This window comes from Semicossyphus pulcher, unplaced genomic scaffold, assembly GCF_022749685.1.
Source record: "Semicossyphus pulcher isolate SPU_LCO1_2020_fin unplaced genomic scaffold, fSemPul1.0.p SCAF_20, whole genome shotgun sequence".
NCBI classification, from domain to species: Eukaryota; Metazoa; Chordata; class Actinopteri; order Labriformes; family Labridae; genus Semicossyphus; species Semicossyphus pulcher.
This window is the reverse complement of record NW_027211694.1, coordinates 6,871,458-6,891,203: the sequence shown is the minus strand read 5'-3', so window position 1 is coordinate 6,891,203 and position 19,746 is coordinate 6,871,458. Positions and strand designations below refer to the sequence as shown.

General features: G+C 42.2%; 1 protein-coding gene across 2 annotated transcripts; it reads right to left on the bottom strand.

Moving 5' to 3' along the window:
- Nucleotides 1-1,070: 1,070 nt before the first annotated feature.
- Nucleotides 1,071-19,716, bottom strand: pacsin2 (protein kinase C and casein kinase substrate in neurons 2). 2 transcript variants are annotated; one of them, XM_069671123.1, is made up of 11 exons: nucleotides 19,573-19,716; nucleotides 11,367-11,458; nucleotides 11,020-11,176; nucleotides 10,618-10,853; nucleotides 8,974-9,129; nucleotides 8,583-8,758; nucleotides 8,342-8,462; nucleotides 5,811-5,941; nucleotides 3,166-3,318; nucleotides 1,874-2,055; nucleotides 1,071-1,363 (listed from the first exon to the last, which is right to left on the bottom strand). In XM_069671123.1, the coding sequence occupies exons 2-11, from the start codon at nucleotides 11,421-11,423 to the stop codon at nucleotides 1,251-1,253; spliced, it is 1,482 nt and encodes a 493-aa protein (XP_069527224.1). In that variant the 5' UTR covers nucleotides 11,424-11,458; nucleotides 19,573-19,716; the 3' UTR covers nucleotides 1,071-1,250. The 2 variants fall into 2 exon arrangements, with proteins under 2 accessions (XP_069527224.1, XP_069527225.1); XM_069671124.1 differs by lacking the exon at nucleotides 3,166-3,318.
- Nucleotides 19,717-19,746: the final 30 nt, after the last annotated feature.

Below are 19,746 nucleotides of genomic sequence, written 5' to 3'. Positions count from 1 at the left end.
CTCAATGAGTATGGCCCTCTATGAAGGGAGAAAAATAATCATATTTACAAATGTAACAAAATAAGAGATTCGAGGGATATTTGCCATAAAATATTCAATTACTATACAAACTGATTTTCAGTCACAGCATTCTAACAAGAGTAGAACAAAAGCACTTGTGGCATCATAAATTAACAATCATCAATTTCCAACTACATATCATCTGATCTCGATGCTTCATTTGTTCCAATACGTCTCATTCAGGCTATTTACAGGCATGTGGTTGGCTGTGGTTTTATTGCTATAACATATGCGAAAATACTCTCCCATACCTGACATCTAACAAGAAGTGGAAGAATTAAAACATGGCGATTCAAGTGAGATAAACTTTTGTGAAAAATATTCAGTGTTGCATGAAAAAATAGCCTATGTAGAATTACAATCAACAGAAAGCAGAGAGATTTGTTGTTTGTGGGGTTGAACAAAGGCTGCAAAAAACCCCACATAAGCAAAAGTGAACAATCAATAAGTGTGAAAATACAATCAGTGATTATACATTCAATGGCAGTGACTAGAGGAAGCTACCCACTGTGAGCTAAATGAAGACTACGCCAAGATGTGGCTCTAACGGATCTTCATCATAAAATAACCAGAACAGTGACTGAACTGAGCGGATAAACAAAACCCTGAACAGGCGGCAGATTAATGCAAGCACTAGTTTAAAAATCAAGTTAAATCGGACACAATTAACTCAACAAAAAGGCCTACGTTGTCCAAAAGAATCAATTTACATGAATGGACTGGATTCTAACAGGCAGAGAACAGATAATTAGAAAGAGGGTCATCTCCCTTAATGAATCCATAGTGGCTTGCATATTAAGGCTGTATATAACATCGCTAGACGATTTGTCAGACTGTCATCCCAGTGTTTCTTTTAAACAATATATAAATTCACACATAAATTTCATTGAGTCTTATCTAATATATACTTGAAAAGCTTTTATTTTTGTAACAGCATAAAAGGGATTCTAAGTAACATATCTTACACTGACAGCATGTTTTTTCTGCGATCTTCCTCACCTGGAATCTCAAGTGGTCCTTTTATAATCTGAAACTTCTTCTTGTCCGACTCCCGCAGCAGTCCAGTCTTTACGAACAGGGAGAAAAGGGTTAAAAATGAGGCAGAGCTTTCTTGTTTCCAGCCGTACTGTCATTTCCCGACACACCGCTTTCTTCTTCCTTCACATTTTTTCCATTTACGTGATGATTCATTACTGGATGTCTTCAACATAGTTAGCAGGATAGAGGCCTGTTTGTCCGTCCTTGAGTCGGCCTTTGCACCAACCCTGATCGTCTTCTTCACCAATTTTGATGAATTCATCCCCTGAGGAGAGAAAGAAAGAAAGACGTGAACATTTGTATTCCAGAGTTGTTTTTGTAGCCTCAGAATAATCTAATGTAAAAGGGCCAGTTCACCGATTTTCAACCTCAGGCCTCTCATGCTATTATGAAGAGCTAATGCCATTATGGTAAGTGAGAAAAATGCAATTTCGCTCTGTGCCTTTGGAGGACGCTATCCACTTCTCCAATGGGCCCTGGAAGACCTCCACCAGACTATGTAAAACGCGTCACCTGGTGGAGGCCAGGGAGCTTGCTAAACTACACTTCCTCAATCTAGGACTCTTGCTGGGCCGTTCCTTTCAGAGGGAGGGGCGCAATGCACTCTGGGTGTTGTAGGAATGTAGAATGGGCGAAATCATGAGCTGTTTGTACAACTTTCTCCACAGCTATGGCGCCAATTTCAAATATTATTGCTTCTATCGATTACAGAGAACATCACCTTTACTGACAGTGGCTTTTTCCAGGGGAGATTTGCTCCTTTAACATGATGTACCTGCTTTGAAGCTCAGCTCGTCCTGCTCCTGTCCTTCATAGTCATAGAGCGCCTTGACAGGCACAGATACGACCGGAGAAGCCGGCTCCTCTTCAAATGGATTCCCATCACCGTTAGTGGAGAAAGGGTTACCGCCTGTGTCTTCATCTGACCAGTCGGGAGTCTTCTCCATACTGCTCGCACTGGATGGACAGACAAAAGAACCGCTTAGAAAATGTCATTTGATGTTGCTTTCAGGGCCTTTTTTTGCAATGACGGGACAATCCAGCATGCCGGGCGTAAGCAGGGACAAAAGATCAAAGTTAGAAGAGCGAGAAAAATAAATATAACACACAAAAAGGCCAAAATGCATCTCCAAATCCGAGGAAAGCTTTGTGCTTCATCCTGAAAACATCTCACAGTTCCAAGTAAGTGGAGAACATGCTGACTCATGGCATCGATGCTACAAAGCAAGCATTCAGTTCAGGCAGCATGACAAATGATTTAAAAGTCGCTCTGAGCTTCAAGTGAAAGTGCACACAATGCTGAGAGAAGGCAATGCAGCAAAACAACATAACCACATGTAAAAAGGCACATGAAAAAAACAGCAACATGAGACCGAGCAAGACAAATCATCGTTGTGATGCATGATTGGATTTGAGTCGGCCAGCAGAGGGAGCCACCTAAACACCAGAGAGAACTTTGGCTCTGACAGTTAAAAAGGTGAAAAACAGTAAACAAACACCAGCACATAAACGAGGATTTACAGTCAGACCTGTTTACTGCAAATCTACTTTAGACACTCATGAACCTGCAGTTTGTCTGCAATTAAGTAAATATTTAAACTGAATTTTGCCAACATCATAGTTTAGATTCACATAATTGATTCTTAATTGCTGCTTTATCTATATTAATTAAAACTAAATCACTTAAGGGAATTAAAAAGGGCCAATTAATGTTTATTATTGTGTCCATATTCAGGTCAGACTGTAAAGCAGAAACATATTGGATTTTCCACTAGCAGTGACATGTGCTCCCAAGCGCATGACATTTAATGTTCTGCAAGACATGGCACTGTTAGGAGTGACGGACAAACACACAAGACTGTGTGTGCAAGGCATTTCCAGCGACCATGCAGAGCAACACAACAACCTGCCACCTGAGGGAGGAAGGAAGGGTTACAATGACGAAGGAAACCGAGTAAATAGGGAAAAAGAGACGCAGCACGAACGGTGCTCCGCGAAATAAAGATGGAAACAGAAAAGGCGGGGAGGGTTGAAGGTGGGCGGAGTGATTTTCTCCTGTTCACCAACGTTTTAATTTCCTCTTTATTCACACTGTTGTGGTTGACTGTTGTCTGCTGCTCCACTGCCATCTCCTCCTCCTCCTCCTCCTCCTCCTCCTCATCTTCGTCATCCTCAAAGGGGTTTGAGCCCACTGGCGTTGTTTTAGTGGGCACAGTCAGGCTGACAACATGGGACACAATTAGAGATGGGTTGTTGACAGGCAAACACACACATAAAGACACACCTGTGACAAACATTAAGCTGACGGTATGTTTTTTTTAACTACAAATGGACCTCTCAAAACAGAAATATTCCATGACACAGTATAGCGTAACACTCCCCAAACACATCGGTTAGTCAGCACCCAAAAAGCAATTTGTCTTGCATGTAACGATCAAAATCTAAACAGTGTTTTGAAATACAAACTATGACGCATAGCATCTTAAATATGCATAAAAATGTAAGAAAATTTTACAAGGTTCTGGGTAAAAGCGGTTTTTAACCCACTCATGAAGCCAGCATTAGCTCAATTAGCTAGCTTGCTAACACTGGCAGGTTTTGACAAAAGCCATTTCAGCCTGCAAATTTGATGAATGCTGGCAAGAAATAAGAATTTTGCTTTTGGATTATTATTATTATAAAAATGAATAATAATAATAATTGTAACACTGCACATATGCAGTTAACAATCATACTGTTCAAAGGGAACCTTTACAGACAACAGTAACTAAGAGGGTTGGGACGAGGGAAGCACGAGTGCATAATGTAGGACAGCCAACTAACAAAACAACTGTGCTGAGACTACACACAGACACAATAACAACACTTTAAGTTGTTAAGACTTGACTGCTTCCACTGAAACCCAAAGGCGATGTACATCATAATTTATACAAAGCTCTAAAAACATCAACAATGCAGTTCCTGCATGAAACATCAAACACTTAGTCCTGTGTAGGTGCAAAATCTTTTTTTGGAAGTCACATGACGCCGGTTTACTTCCTCTCATTGTCGCTTTCCACATCAAAGGACAAAATCTTGCACCTGTATTAGAGGAAACAAAGGATTTCTACTCCCTGTTTACCGAAGTATCGGAGCCTGAACAGGAGCAGCTACGAGTCGGCCCTTAAGGAGTGTGAAGCGGAGAAATGTGAACGCCTTTGTTTGTGTAGTCATGCCATGCTCCTCTGAGTTAAGCCTGAGGAGTTATTACAGCAAACACTGCTCCACTGGGAGTCTGGGACAATGTTACTTTGGATGATTTCAGTCAACAAACGAGTCTAACCTTGTAGCTATTCAAGGACTTGTATTATATTGATATCCTGTGGGTCATTAAACCATGTTAATTAAAGCTCAAGACAATGAAAAGGCAAAAAGAAGCAAAGACAAATGCAGATGAATGAGGGCTTTGCTGATGCTTATAGAAACAACTTAAACTACAATCAAGATAAGTCGCCAAGACTCCTCAAGTCAGCAGAAGGGTAATTGCTACGCTATCCAAGCCGTGCACATATACAAAATCCCCCAGTCACGCCCACAGATGTAGGAAACAACATGACAACAATGCGCTGTAAATGCTGGTCGGGGGGAGAGAGAGTCCCATGGCAGACAATTTACAAAGTTCGGAGGTCAAATGCCTCCCATGCCTGACATTCCCTTTGTTGACTCCTCTTCACACTCCTCCTCATCATTTCTGCATACGAACCACTTCCTGCTGATGTCTGGATAACGGCAGACGGCAGGTGTTTGCACGTTTAAATAAAGGAACCTCATTACGAAGCACTAAAGGAATGTGAAAGCCGAGTAATTTTAACAACACTCATGAACAATAAATATAACAAACGTAGCATCTTTAGCATGTAGCTCAACAATGCAGGAGCTGAAAAACTCCCATTCTCTCTCTAGTAAAATTTCACACACATATTTGTAACGTATCTGACTCTGTCTGTGTGCTGTTCTCCGTGATGTTGGCCGCATGAGAAGTTCTAATCTTAATCAGCTGTTTGCTGTCATTTCCATGAACTACTGTTTTGTCCTCGGTGCTGTTGCCACAACACAGTTTCTCTGCAGGGAGCTCTTATCTTATCTCGGCTTAGAAAGACTACATCATGTTATTAAAAGCTGCCAGTCAAACATTAAGTGGCTTTTAACCTTGGCAGAGCGCTCTAATTTCATTATATGTCTTTAGATCGTACGGAGGTTGAATAAATTAATCATTAACTGGGAAACAACCAGAGCGCAGCTGCTAACATTTAGCTCACTTCTAAGGATTCTGCTGAATCTAGCCGCTGGTGTTTGACTCTTATCCGGCCTTCTTTGAACTTTACAGTCACAATATTTCCTGCTTTTAAACGTCTCTGCGAGTATGAGTAATATTTCCACACTACTTTTTGGCTCCCCTTCAACTATGTACCAGCCGACTCCAGACTCTCAGGGATGAATTCTTTCCCAACAAACTGTGACAAAATGTTTACCGTTACCCCTGGAGACAGCCGTACAACTAGACGTCACTCCCGTAGCTCCCAGCGTTTTTACGACCATGTGCGGATAATCTCTGATGTGGGGAGTTTGGTGAAAGGAGAGTGAGTGAGTGTGTGTGCTATGAAGAGATGCTCTGTTTTCCGTCTGTTTGTTAGAGACAGAAAAAGTGAGTCAGGGAGTAATGAGGTATCTACCTGCTGCTGGTCTTTGCGGGCTGAACAGGCTGATCTGACCCAGTTTGACTGATGCCTGTCAGAGTGACGCCCTCCGATGGCTTCTTCTTTTCTCGTCGGCTGAGCGTTCGGTTCAGGTCTATAGACCAGTCCTAGCAGACACACACACACACACATTACAGTCAAGGACAAGTTACAACTGAGTGCTTGGGTCAAAGCATGCCTTCATAGTGGGAGAAGAAGGTACAGGCTTGTGCACAGCAACATACACACACTTCAACACAGTCGGTCAAACATTCCTCAGGCTCTGAGACAGACGCTGGATATTGAAACTGTACATGCAAGTGTGTTTATACAGTCCAGTGTGTCTGATAAGATTGAAGACACAGCCGTGTACAGTATCCATCACCTGTGGGAAGAAACACAGCACCAGGGAGTCTCCCCTCCACCAGAGGCGAGAGTGGAACGAGAGGGATGGCCGAAAGCCGTAACAGCAGCACATTTATAGAGAGGAACTACTTTTTTGTATCCAAATACACTAAAAATGTTTCTTATTTTTCCTGGCACGATTTATTACTCGACTTTTATTTTGGTGAACCAGACCTACATTCACAATGATTAACTACCTTAAATTTCCAGTATCCATCACAACATGATAGCATGACATCAATCTTTTCTTGGAGCTAGAAGTCTCGTATAATTTATTCAGCAGCCATGCTGTTCCTCTTTTATATAAATGATATATTACACGACTAAATGTGACCCCAGAGCTTTCCTGAAAGCTTGTCTGACCCCTCTGATTTATCAGGCCTCTCTAATTTTTAGGGATCAAAAGGTTTGCTGTCTGGTTGGTCATGGCTCACGACCCCTGAGACTCTGTGACATTGCTGCTCGGCCCTTGTGGCATCATGTGACGCTCTGCAGGGCTCTCGCCATGAGTGGAGGGGCCACTGAGGGGTCAGAGGTCAAAGGTTAGGAAGAAGAGAGACAGAGATGTGTTTACAGAGTGATTCTACAAATTCTGATATGCAGGAAACGGTAGGTAAACATCCTGTAGCTATCAGGTAACAGGGACAGACTATGTGCTGTGTACAGCCCGGTGATGTCTGAAGAACCGCGTGCAGCTTTGTCTTATTAATATTCTTTCGAACAGGAATACAAGGTACAAAGAGAACCACCTCAAACACACGCAAATAGAAGCAGTAAGGAGTGAGAGTGTTATTGGAAAAAAGAAGGATCTCTCCCCACGGCTGTAGTGAAAAGAACAGCCCTCCCATGCAGAACTCACTACAATGGACCTTCTCTTATAGGAGCGAGGATGGGACCAGTCCAAATTCTGTCAGACACGGGGAAAGGGAAGCAGGTGTGGAACAGGGTTAATGCGGACAACACAGTCTAATCCTAACACTGTTAGTTTGTGAGTGTGGCAAAGAGCTACATAAACAGCCAGTAGATTGAAGAACAATTACGACAGGAGCGTGGTTTGATTAAGTTTCCTTTATCTGAAGTGTTTTTTTCATCTTGTCACAGGAAAGATTTGTTCCTTTTTCCCTAAAAACAAAGCCCTACTCAGAAAGAAAAACAGCCTGGTAATGATGTAATGATTAAAGTGGAATAGGCAGCCCTTTTGGAAAAGCTACGCCTTCAAGAGCACCAAAAACAACACATTGTACCGCTGCAAGCACATGCATCTTTTCTGCACCCTCCTCCCATTTTTTCCTTATTCCACCCCTTGTAGGGAAGATGACATAAACTACTCCCCTCTCATCGGCACTTTGACTGCTGAGGATAGATTTACTTCCACCCCTGCTGCCAAACGGTATACTTCAATGACAAAGAGTGACACTGGGTTATAAATCCTGCTTGGGCTACATGCAACATGAAATAGAACTATGCCAACGCTCCTCTTCTTCAGCACAACTTATTACACAACTTCCTCATTCCTCCTGACTGGTGGTTCTCACAGTTGAGCCTTGGAGAGCACCAGAGGGTAAGGACTCTTATGATTTACAACACTAAGTAAATATAAGGACTTTTAGTCCGTGCCTTCAAGTCAGCAACAACGGAAAGAAACCTCCTTTAGACTTCCCATGTTAAATAAAGCGAGAGGCCGTGACATTATGTGTACTAAATGTCTACCAAACATTTAGGTCCCGATCAGAGTGCGTTTTAGCAGCTGAGGGCGGCTTTTTTTTCTGTTGTTAAGGCAACCACCGAATCATTAGCTGTCAATCTAACCGTTACTGTTCCCATTTATTTTGGCTAGCTAAAATACTTAACTTTGTGTTCAAAAGATAAGTTATATCTCGGTAAAAAATGGACAGGCAGAGGGCACTTGCTCTGGCTTTGAAGGAGGGTGAGAGGCTGTTCCCAAATACATTAATCACAGGGAAACAGAGATCCGTGCGGGTACATGAGACCCTCAGAAAGCCCTCACGGCTTCCCTCTCATTGAAAACAACTACAAAAAAGACGCCCCCAACTGCTAAAACGTGCTCTGTCTGATCGGGCCCTTAGCCTTTCTTCTATGTATTTCTACCATTTCAGTAGTACCTCAAATTGTGGCCAGTTCATCGGCATGCCAGGGCCTTGATTAGACCGGAACCATTTCAGGTCGTCTTCAGCATCAGTAGCAGAGATTGTGTCATCCAGCGTGTGGTAGATTGTCTGGAATCTACAGAGACAACATTGTGCATTATTAACTGGGTGATACCTGAAATCAAACATGAATGGCCGGTCTGACCGACGTTTTGAAAGAGGAAACACTGTGACTTGATAATGTCCTGTGTCTGACCTGTGATTGGTCGAGAGATCCAGGTGCTGTTTGACCTCCAGCAGCAGCTCTCTGAAGAAGCGGATTCGTTTGTCTTCAAACTGCTGCCACTGCTCGAACACCTGCTCCATGTTCTCCATGTACTGAGGGGTCACCTTGTCGAGTTCTTCCAGGGATTTCTCATAGCGTTCTTTAGTCTGAGAGAAAAAAGAGAAAGAACGTCTCAATTAAAACACGCTTAAAAACATGAATTTGAGACAACTAAACAGCCCCAAGGAGTTAAGCTCTTTCAGTTCTGAAAGACTACTATAAGAAGGCTCAACTAAGGTCATTAATATGTTGGTGTTTATCCAAAAGCCAAGGTGTAACGCAATCTTGATAACCCACTGTCCTTTTCCAAAGGAAGCCCTACCTTCTGCACCTCCTGCTGACACTTCTCCACCTTTTCCTGGAGCTTCTTTTGGGCCTCAGGGTTGTTGTTGCTCTCCAGCTTGCTGTTGGTCTCCCTGCTGGCTGCCAGCTTCTCCTCTTTGCATGCAGAGTGGTAAGACTTCTTCATCGTCTCCACCTTTAACAGATAGAATACAATATAAGCAATAGCGGCAGTCTAGTCAGTAACTGTGTTAAGTAAATCCTTTTAAAGAACCCCAAACACAGGCATGTTCTCCTGAAACGTGCGCGCATATTGCGGGCATTTGATTTAATTTTCTCTCCATTAGTCAGGATGAGAACACACGTCTGCTTCTGTTCCTAAAAGCCTGACTAAATCTGTCTCATTAGTCATTTATTGAATCATAACATTCAATTTCCTACGAAGGGAAGCCAATTTGGGACTCCAGACACATGAATGTTCCCACTCGTGTGAGGGAGGCAACATGGAAACACTTGTTTTGTAGTGATGCATTTATGACAACAGGAAATAACCACTCCTCTTTCTCTGTTTATATTTAAGAAATGAGAATTGAGGAAGCACACTCATGTATGGTGGTTCTATTTAAAGAGTGTCTCTGGCAGGGCCTTCTGCAACTTGGGGCAAGACCAGAGCAGGCCATGAGGTCATTAAGTAGACAGCAATCAAACTCCAGCAGCCTGTACTCCACCATAATTTGATAGAACAGGCAGCTGAGTGCAGCTCTTTTCCAGCCTTAAACACAAAAGGGCACAGGACAATGAGTCACACTGTATCTGCTTTAGCTTGTATGAGTCTATTATTGACACACAGCCCACGTCAAACGTGTCAGCGACTCATTTTCTAGACCAGTTAATTAGCCTCATTTCCTCTCTGCCCTCTACTACATCTCATTGTCTGTCTGGTCAATCAATAAATCACTATGGCTACAAAACTGTCCCTGCTGCTCAATGACAAGGCCAGGGTGTCACCGCCCTCCTGGTAACAACCCACACACAGGCGCACACGCTCACATGTACAGGAAATGGGGACAAGGAGCCTGGAGGTTGCACAAGGTTCAGCGGTGCAAGTAGTTGCATGTGCACACTCACACAATTTTTTTGCAATATATTCTTAACATGATTATGACATTTGGAAAGACTTTTATTTTGAAGGAGAGGTAAGCACTTGGTTATCTATGATGCTGATGGTCAGGATAAACGGCTCAAAGACTCACCCCTGAGTCAGAATCACAACATGCACAGACACAGAAAGTAAAACATCTTGTTAGACAGGCTGCTTAAACGAAAGCAGCAGAAGGAAATGCATTGACCTGGATTTGAACTAAGAGATGCCGTTCTCCCTGCAAGCCCCCCCAGTGCTTCCTTCCCTTCTACTGACAGTCAAAGAACTACAGGATATAGGGACTGGCTGCCACCTTGGCACACTGTGGCCTATGTTTGGCAGTTGCAATTGTGGTTCTGCTCTGTTGTTGTTTAGTAAGCAGGTAGTCATGGAGGGAAAACAATGGCGAGTGAGTAATATGTAATCATGTGAACTGAAGGGTAAAATTGATAGCAACAAATGAGTTGCTTGTGGAAACTACTAGACTATGTTACTTTTAAGCTAGCAAATCATGTGAGTTTTTAACTATGTTGACATCCGCACCTCTTTCATTTTTTTAGCCCAGGGTTTCTGCGCCTTTCGGAAGCCGTCGTCAGCCTCTTTAGTCTCTTTGAAGCCGCCGATCATCTGTTTGTGGTAGGCGTCTCTCTGCCAGTTCTTCAGCTTCTCGTAGTCCTCTCCCATCAGTGCTGCTTTCACCTCCATGTGGAGCTCGCTCACCTTCTCCGCCTCTGTGCACAACGCTGACCACGCTCGCTCCAACGTACCATACTGAGGGCCTGAGGAAAGTTATTTACTAGTCACTGTCTTAAAAATACATGCTCTGGGTTGTAGGGAAGAATCTGTTTTACTGATGCATAAAAATCTTATTTTGCAAGAGTACAGTGTGAGCACAATCACTGGGGCTTATTCAACATTAAATAATACACAAGTACTTATTCTTACCTTTTTCGATGAGTTGTCGCCATCGCTTCCCCCATTCTGTGAGCTGCTGTGCGTAGGACTTCTCGATACGAGCCCGCTCATGAATACAATTCATCAGGTCATTACAGAGTCGGTTGCCATCGTCTACCCGTTTCACTGTTCGCTTGTAGTTACCAACCTGGGGACAGAAGCAAAAGTTGAAAAGAAGAAAAAAAATCATGGAAATTTTGAAAAGTTAGTTCACTGAATTTATTCGACTTGTTTCTTGAGTTACAGCTGAGATTGTTTTCAGCTACAAAAAGCTCACAATGGAAGAGCCGTGATCTGGATTTAGTTTTCTTTTTAAGGAAAGAATTCATGCGTCTCACCTCCCAGAAGCTATCGCTGGAGACATCGATCATGGAGTCATCGTAGGAGCCCGACATGGCTGCTGCCCTGAGTTACACTCGGTGTGTAGGGCCTAGAAAAACACAAATAAAGCTTTAATTAATACAACTCCCTCTTAGCTCACTCGCCAAAAATGCCTAAAGCGGGAATTTCTGTCGGAAGTGAAGCTAAAATAAGATAACGTCAACTTTAAAATAACAAACCAGCAATAAATTAAGGTAGAAAATGAAAATACAGTTTTGCGACACAAAAGAATAGGTAGTCAGGTTAATGTAAAACAATGATTATCAACGTTCCTTAAACACAGCATTAAATAAGCCAAGCAAAAGTTCTTAAATATATACAGCAAACAGGAAGGGAAACACATCTATTAATCTGCTCGTTACACACTGTTTCTTTCTGCTATGAAACCAACAGCTGAAGACAACAACAAGGAGCCAACTTCATCACCCTGTCACAAGAACATTCCTCAGATATTACAGTGGTGGATAAGACACTGATAAGAGGGTGAATACTGCGAGTGAGAGCAGAAAGAGTTCAGAGGAGCGGCGCCGAGAGAAATGAAAGAGGAGGGAGGGTTGAAGTGTGTGATCTGGTTTGATAATCTAAGCAGCAGGTGGTTGTTTTTTTCATCTATTCCTAACCTCGGAACCCTCAACACAGGCGAACTGAAACCACTGTGGCTGCTGGCGGCACACAGAGTCTCAGCTTAAGTAGGATATATAATGTGTGTGCGTGCGCGCGTGTGTGTTATTCTGAGAAAGAGAAAAAGAAACTGTCAAGAAGCACACAGCGGGCTGCTTCCGCTTCCTTCAGTTGGCCACGACAGTCGGTCCTCTGTTCCCCCTCGTCTCTCCTCACGTCCATCATTTCAAACTCAACAGTCTCTCTTTATTCCTCCATCCTCTTCCTCTCTCTCTCACTCCTCTCCTCCTTTCTCCATCAGTCTGGAGTGTCTCCTCTCTCTGCAGCTCTGTCTGGCCCCCTGTTTAGATCGGGTATCTTTTAAGAAGCCATTTATATTCAGACTGATGGGCTGAGACGGACCGCAGGTATCAGAACACATCTATGCATGTTAAGTGACAACTGGGGATTGAATTTGACTGTCCGCAATAGAGCTTGAGGAAGCAACTCTTTATTTGTTTAGGAGAAGATTAATCAGTGGCTAGAGAATTATTATTATTACTATTATTAGTCAATGATTGATAAATGAAGAGTTGAAGGTTATCTCTGATTGCAGTCCCAGTGCTAAGTCATGCAGCAAGTCGTATGAAAAAAATAAATCAACAGTGGGTTATTCTTCTAGTAGTTAAGAGAGTCATTTGCTACAGGATTTCTGAGGCAATACAGATATTTAAAGTTGACATGATATCAATATAGTCGCAGATGCTCCTCTTTTTTAACATAAAGTTAACATACGTTACTGCTGTGTCAACACAGCGGATGAGAAAATGCTGCAACACTGTAACACATTACAGAAAGCAAGGTGTTTAATGGTATCCCTTATTTTGTTTATGAAAAAAGTAGGGATGCACGATATTGGATTTTTTGCCGATATCCGATATGCCGATATTTTACAACTCATTTAGCCGATTACCGATACCGATGTTTTTTTCCCGCACACCTAATTGCAGAGATCATCAACTCTCTTCTGTATTGGAATTAGCATACAGTATAATGGTGATACTCTTATCACATTTGTTACAACGGTCGGGGTGACGGGTCTTGAGATGCTTAATCAAGTTTGTAGTGTTGAAAGACTTTGCCTCGGCTCCTCCTCGCATCACCGAAGCTGAGCAGTCATTGCAAATAGTTTTGCTATCTATTTCGGACACTTTGAAAAACTTCCACACCACGGACATTTTGGCTTCTAACTCTCTCATGCTGCAGGTAGAAACACGTGCAACATCATGCTGCGCCGCGCAGGTCTTCTTCGCGCTGGGAACATTGCGCCGAAGTCGGGCATTTAATCAAGTATGCAGCAGCCCATTATTTTATTGGTTAGTTATATCGGCGGATATCGGCAGTTCATCTTTAAGCCAATATCGGCCTTTACCGATAACGTGCCAATAATATCGTGCATCCCTAGAACAAAAATCTGACAACCATGTCTTTGTGCTAGGCTAAATATCAGAGTTATATTTGACTATTTTTTTTACCTATTATGGAGAAAATAAATAAATTGACATTTGAAGAACTGTCGTTAAAATTAATCATAAATCTAATAGCAAACATGTCAATTCTAATCAGTTAAACTTGCACAAAAATAAAAAACAACACATAAAAGTAGATAGTTATAAGATTCGCTTTCATAAAAAAGTCATTAAACATATAATGCACATTAAATATCGATCTACTATGGCATTTCTGCACAGCAGTTTGGCTGGTCCTTTCGCTGATACCCATAAACAATAAGGGTCCTAATGAAGATACAAACGTGTCTATCTCCATCACTCAGTGTCATTTTTTAAACAAGTCTGATGGTTAATTAGACTCATTAAAACATCAATTAAATCTGCCTGAATACCCATCTCTAATTTGGAGCACTTAACTGCTGATCAGATCACATAAGATGCATTTTAGAGCCAAGTGTGAACACACAGGGCCTCTGTCAGATGAGCGAGAGGATGAGGGCTTATGCTTAGTGTGTGTCAGAGTGTGTGAATTCGGTGTATGTGTGTTGGTCATTGGTCAGTGGCCCGTGCCCTCCAGGGCAGGACTTTGACAGAGGGTGGTATTGTGGTCAGTGCTAGCTGGGGAACAATTCTCCCTTTAACTGTGTTTGTAGTTTACAATCAGGCCATTTAAACACACACAGCCACACACGCACACACACAAACAGATGTCGCTTGTCACATTTTCTAGAGAAAACCACATGTTTAATTTTACTCCACTTCCTCATGAATGACAGCCTTGATACTAATCACAACTGCTTGTAGCATACTGTATGAATCAAATCGAGCAATATTACAGAACTTTTTTGACTCTGTAGTTTAAAGCTGCAAATTTCCACGTCTGTTAGTGTTTCTCAAGTGTTTAAAACGACCTCCCTGGACATTATTTCTAATATTTTTAGCCATTAAAATTACATTTTTTAATAATTAAGTTAAAAAAATCAGATTGTTAAAATATCATCAAGAAATATGACATATAAGACTGAGAAGTTTTATTATTTTAAGAGTTTTTTGTTGCCTCAAACCCTCATGAGCATGAATATTAATGTGCCGTGTTGACAGCCTAATTCTCAAAGGCACAAGCACTGTGATCGCTAATGAGTCAGAGATAAATAGTGCGTGTTACAAAAATTAAGCCTATTTCTCATCACGTTATTAAGCCCGGTGTTGTCCTCTTGTCCCGTCTTTTATGTCCCTACCAGCTGTTCATTTTCCTCGTTCACCAAATCCCTGCTGCAGCATAAGAGAGGACACATGAGGGACACATGGGACGAGCCGCAAATATCCACTCTAAACATGGCAACAAGTCCTCGCATATCAAACGCCGCTGAGCACATACTCGCAAACAAATGTCGCAGTGTAAATTTCGCGGTGGATCAGCTGGGTAGCGTAACACAACTCACAAATTGACTACTTATGAACCAGCTCTTCATGTCTGTGTATGATTTGCCGCCCTAAATTGTAAAAATGTTTCCTAATTTCTGATTTACAATGCAAACATAAGGATGCAGATGTATGGAAGACGACCAAGCAATCACCACAACAATGCATTTGGAAATTCCTTCACCACAAAAGCTCTTTGGCAGGCCTGATGTAATCAACAGCAAACAGGAACAACCGTCTGCACACCCTTGGCACTCCAGGACATGGAGGCTGTGTCGAACAATTGAACGCGGCTTGACCCAGAACTGTAAACAATGCTGTTGACTAAGTCGAGGTCTGAAGTCCACTCAATCTGTCACTCTATAGAGGAACGCTGGAAAATCCAACAGGGTGTTCTGCTATGCACCACCAGAAACACAAATCAGACTTTGCAGAGAAAACAAGACGGGACAGTTGTGGTTTTGTTTTATAAAATTTGAAGTGACAAAGAAACACATGCAACCATCTTTCCTGCCAAGAAAAGCATGATTTCATCAAGGCTGCAGAAACTTAGGGCTCTTAAACTACAGGCTTAGTGATTACGTCATCAAACACAACACTGGTTTCCACTGAAGACTGATAAGTAAATGTTCTGAGCATGCTGGAATTTGGTTGCTGAAAACAGCCTCAAGATAGAAGTGAACAAACGCATTCCTCGGTGCTACCATGCCCAAAACTGAACCTTGGCATGTTCAGCAAGTTCCCACAATGTCACCACTCCTCTAACTCAAATTTAAACACACTGATTTTTACCCAAAATAGCAAACATGAGGCTGACTTTGCTGTATTAAAGTGGGAGTAGTGTTATCAGTAGTTGTATGTTGAATCGTGGATATATAGCAGCAGCTGCCTTCAACAGGCGAGGAGGGGCAGTTCAAGCGAGAGATGACTATGTGTGTTATTAAAAGCATATGAACTGTACTTTGCGGCTGGAAACAAGAACACCTGAGTCATGTCTTCGTAAGAGACACATGAGAGGCCAGTGACCTTTACAGCCCATGCAAGAAGAAGAAAATCGAAGAGGGATGTGACTACATGAGGAGACATGCTTTGTAAAATGTTGTAAAAACAGCAAGGCAAAAATGTACAAGAGGAAATTCTTTCCAGCAAGGTCAGTTCACCCAGTGTTTATGTTTCTCCGAGGGTTGTCACAAAGAAAGACGGCGGAGATGAGCTAATAAGCGACTGACAGGCACGTGCATACCTGTCCTGGAGCTGTGTGTGGTTATGTTAGTGGCTGGAGAATATAATGAAAGGACCAGGAAGCCAACCCGGGTTCACAGGTCAACTTTTTTAACAAATGTATAGGAGCTGATGTGGCGATTTAGGCAGGTCACTTCAGTATAAACTCATGTCAGGTATAGCAGGAACACTGCAAGGTTAATGTCGCACAATCACAACATTTTGTTCTGCCTCAATCTGGCTGGTCAAACTAATAAGTAACTGCCTGAGTGCAGAAATGTGTGCACAGTAATTGGAGTTTACCTTAGGCTTGCTTTGTCATATTTAGTTTCCTGCAAAACACGGAGACCTCCCAGACTTCTTGTCTGCATGATTATCACGTTAGCAAGAGCCCAAACTACTACCAGGGTTTGTGTACTACAAGAGAGCAAGAGCTTTTGTTTTGGTTCAGGAAAGAATATTGGTCAGAACTATTCTGGCGTTTCTACTGGCAATAAAAGTGATGAAACTTTTATCACAATAAATTAATATCTAAGATATTTTTTTCATTCAGAAATATTGAACATTTCCTTCTTCCTGTGTTCTGTATTACTCATAGGATAAATAACACTTGTTATTTGCGACTCTTCTGACCATTACTTCAAATAAAAGAAAGCACAGTCAACTGCACGAACACTAATCATGGGGATTTAAGTAAGAGAGTGATTACATAACAAGGAAGCTTGGAGTAAAAACTCTACTTTGCCAATGTCTTAATGTCCTAATCACATGAAAATTGCTTTTTTTCGTCATTTTCCACTTCCTTCCTTTGTTGCATAAAACGCCTGCAATATCTCTCAGGCCGGGAGCGCAGCTGAGCTGATCTATCCCTTTAATATTGCGGTTTCACAGCAGGACTATGTTAAATCCCGACTGGGCTATGAGAGAGAAAAATTCACTCATTCCTTTGCTTCTTTTCTCTTGTGTTGCGCTATTGCACACAAACTTGAAGGTCAAAAGTTTCCATGGCAATCGCAGGTCGTGACCTTGATTTTCTTTCCCTGTCAGTCAATCACCTCTGCCCTCCTTCCTCATGTGAGCTCAACAGCTGCAAGGGACTGCTGCTCTCACAGGAGGCAGCCTTTCCAATGTGGATTCTCTCCACTGCAGCATTTCCAACCCTTCTAGAGATCACTGACAGAGCTTTATATTGAGGTTAAGAGGCTCCAAAACATCAGACAATGAAACTGTCGGTCCATCAACACGAGTTCAACTGTAGCTTCAACATAACCGAGCACTCCGCCTTGCTCCACGGTCGGAGAGAAACAATGGTTTTTGTTCCGCACTTTCAGGCATTTTCCACCGGACAGGCCAGCAGCATGAAGAGGAACATAATGGAGGGAAATTGAGTATTACATGACGGGGAAGGGGAGATCCTGACGTAACCGACAGGAGCTTTTTCCTGTGGAAGCCCCCTCTCCTGCACGCACAGTCGTGTCTCATGTGATGCATTTAAAGCTGCAGAAATTTCAGGAAAGGACCAGAAACCAATTCACCAGCTGTGTGTAGTAAACATGAGCAAAATCTCTCTCAAAGGCAGAGGTCACAGAGGAAACTAAAACACGCTTTCAGCATCTAAAGCGTTCCGGAGCCGCTGTACTGTGTTTAAAATAACCAGAAGCTCTGTGAAGAAGGGCTGCGACTAAGAGCTATTTTTGCCTTTTTTACTTTTAAGAATTACTTCAGAAGTTATCAAAATAATTGCAGTTTATGTGAATCAAACTGAAAAGTAAAAAATCAACTAAAGTAATATATTTAGTAATTCTGGGGAGTCAGATCAGGTCTTTCTGCTGTGTCACATCCTTGGATTCAGATGTGCTCTTGGAGAATACACCAATAAAGATCACTCTAAATGGAGAGCAGTGCATTCAGCCGAAACTGGAATACCCATTCTAAGTTTAGCTCGGTTCTGTGACGGTGCAATCAGTTCACATGCCCCCCTTCAAAAGAGGAACCAGCAACGCTTTCACTACTGCTTTACCCTGACAACAACACTCCCCCAAACAGAGCATATAGATACAGATATAGTGTTACCAGTCATCACAGCTGCACGACTGTGATGACTGATAACTTCCAATGATTCATTACATGGTCACGACTGTGGGCTGTTTGTCATGCTCAGGAGGTTCCCTGTTTCATGTGACTAATTACCTCGTGTTAACAAGTATGCAACTGTAAACGATCGATATATTAAAGAAGGGATGCACGATATCATCGGCACGTTATCAGTATCTGCCGATTATGGCTTGCTTATGGTCAATATGTCATTTTCTGCCTAAATGTTCGATGATTCCCTAAAAAAGCTTGATGAATATTATAGTTGTATTTGAAAGAAAATGTTACATATAAATAAATACGCCAGTTTAAGTAGTTTTCTTAATTTGCCCAGTGAATGTGTACATTTTAAAAAGCACTGTATTATGTTATTTCTGCGTCTGCCAGTGGGCCACTACAATAAGAGTAGGCATGATATCAATTCCTCTACAGGGGAGACTTGATGTTCTCTGCAATTAGGTAAAACATGTGCCTCATATATCGGTTTTGAAATCGGCAATCAGCAAAAAGGGTTGAAAATATTGGCATACTGGATATCGGAGAATAAAAACCCAGTATCGTGCATCCCTACATTAAAGCCACAAACTCCCTGCGTCTGAGGGGAAGCTGACATTTCTTTCTGTTCGTGTAACTGTCTTTAAATGTACCTTAACAGCAGTCAGGACTGAACTTGGCAGCTGGCTGGCACTGCGCAAATTGAAACCCTGACTGGACTGAGCCCTGAAACACAGCAGCAGGGACTCATTCACCTCTCTCCTTGGTAAAAGACAATATTATGTAATATGTTAAAGCACACTATGCAGGATGATATGACAGGGACCAGGGGTTATCTTTACTTGCGAAACCTGCCCCGCCCTTTATCTCCGTGTAATGAAAGACTAGTCTCTCCCTGCCGGAGAAAAACGTCTTGAGCAACTACACGAATGAACCTGGTTCACAACAAACACAAGTGCGACATAAATCAGAGTAGCATTGTGTAAAGTAGCTAAGAAATAACGGCGCTAGCTTGAGTGTTTGGACTTTCAGTACCCTGAGATACCACTGCAGTTACTGCAACCGAGTTGAAGATAGAGTCAATAGCGAACTTGTGAAACGTCGACTTGTAACTTATTACATATCTGAGATCATTCAAGCACTGACATTATTTAACATTTTACCTAATAAAGTCATTTAAATTTCTTAAAACCACCAACGTCCTACCATCGGGAAGTAAGTTAACTTTAACGTTAGCCCGTAGCTCTGATGTTAGCGAAGTAGCCACAGCCCCGTTAAAAAAGTTAAAAGGTACAATGTAAAAGTGTTTTTTTAAACTTACCTGGCACAGTTTAATTCCTCTTGAGAGTTTATGTTTTACTGGAGAGTTAATTCTCTCGGTGGTGCCAATTTACAAATCTTTTCGCCCGTTTTTCTGCTCAGCAGCGGCACCATCGATTGACTGACTGACACAACCGTCAGTTACCCACAGTTGGGCGCAGCACATCCGGTAAAG

What these genes read in the sequence shown, in the direction of transcription:
- pacsin2 (XM_069671123.1), bottom strand. Translation starts at nt 11,423, where the DNA reads ATGTCGGGCTCCTACGATGACTCCATGATCGATGTCTCCAGCGATAGC. An exon ending in CCCGCAAAGACCAGCAGCAG is followed by an intron (nt 3,319 to 5,810) that starts GTAGATACCTCA and finishes CCATGTTGTCAG; the next exon opens with CCTGACTGTGCCCACTAAAA. An exon ending in AATAAAGAGGAAATTAAAAC is followed by an intron (nt 2,056 to 3,165) that starts GTTGGTGAACAG and finishes CTGTCCATCCAG; the next exon opens with TGCGAGCAGTATGGAGAAGA.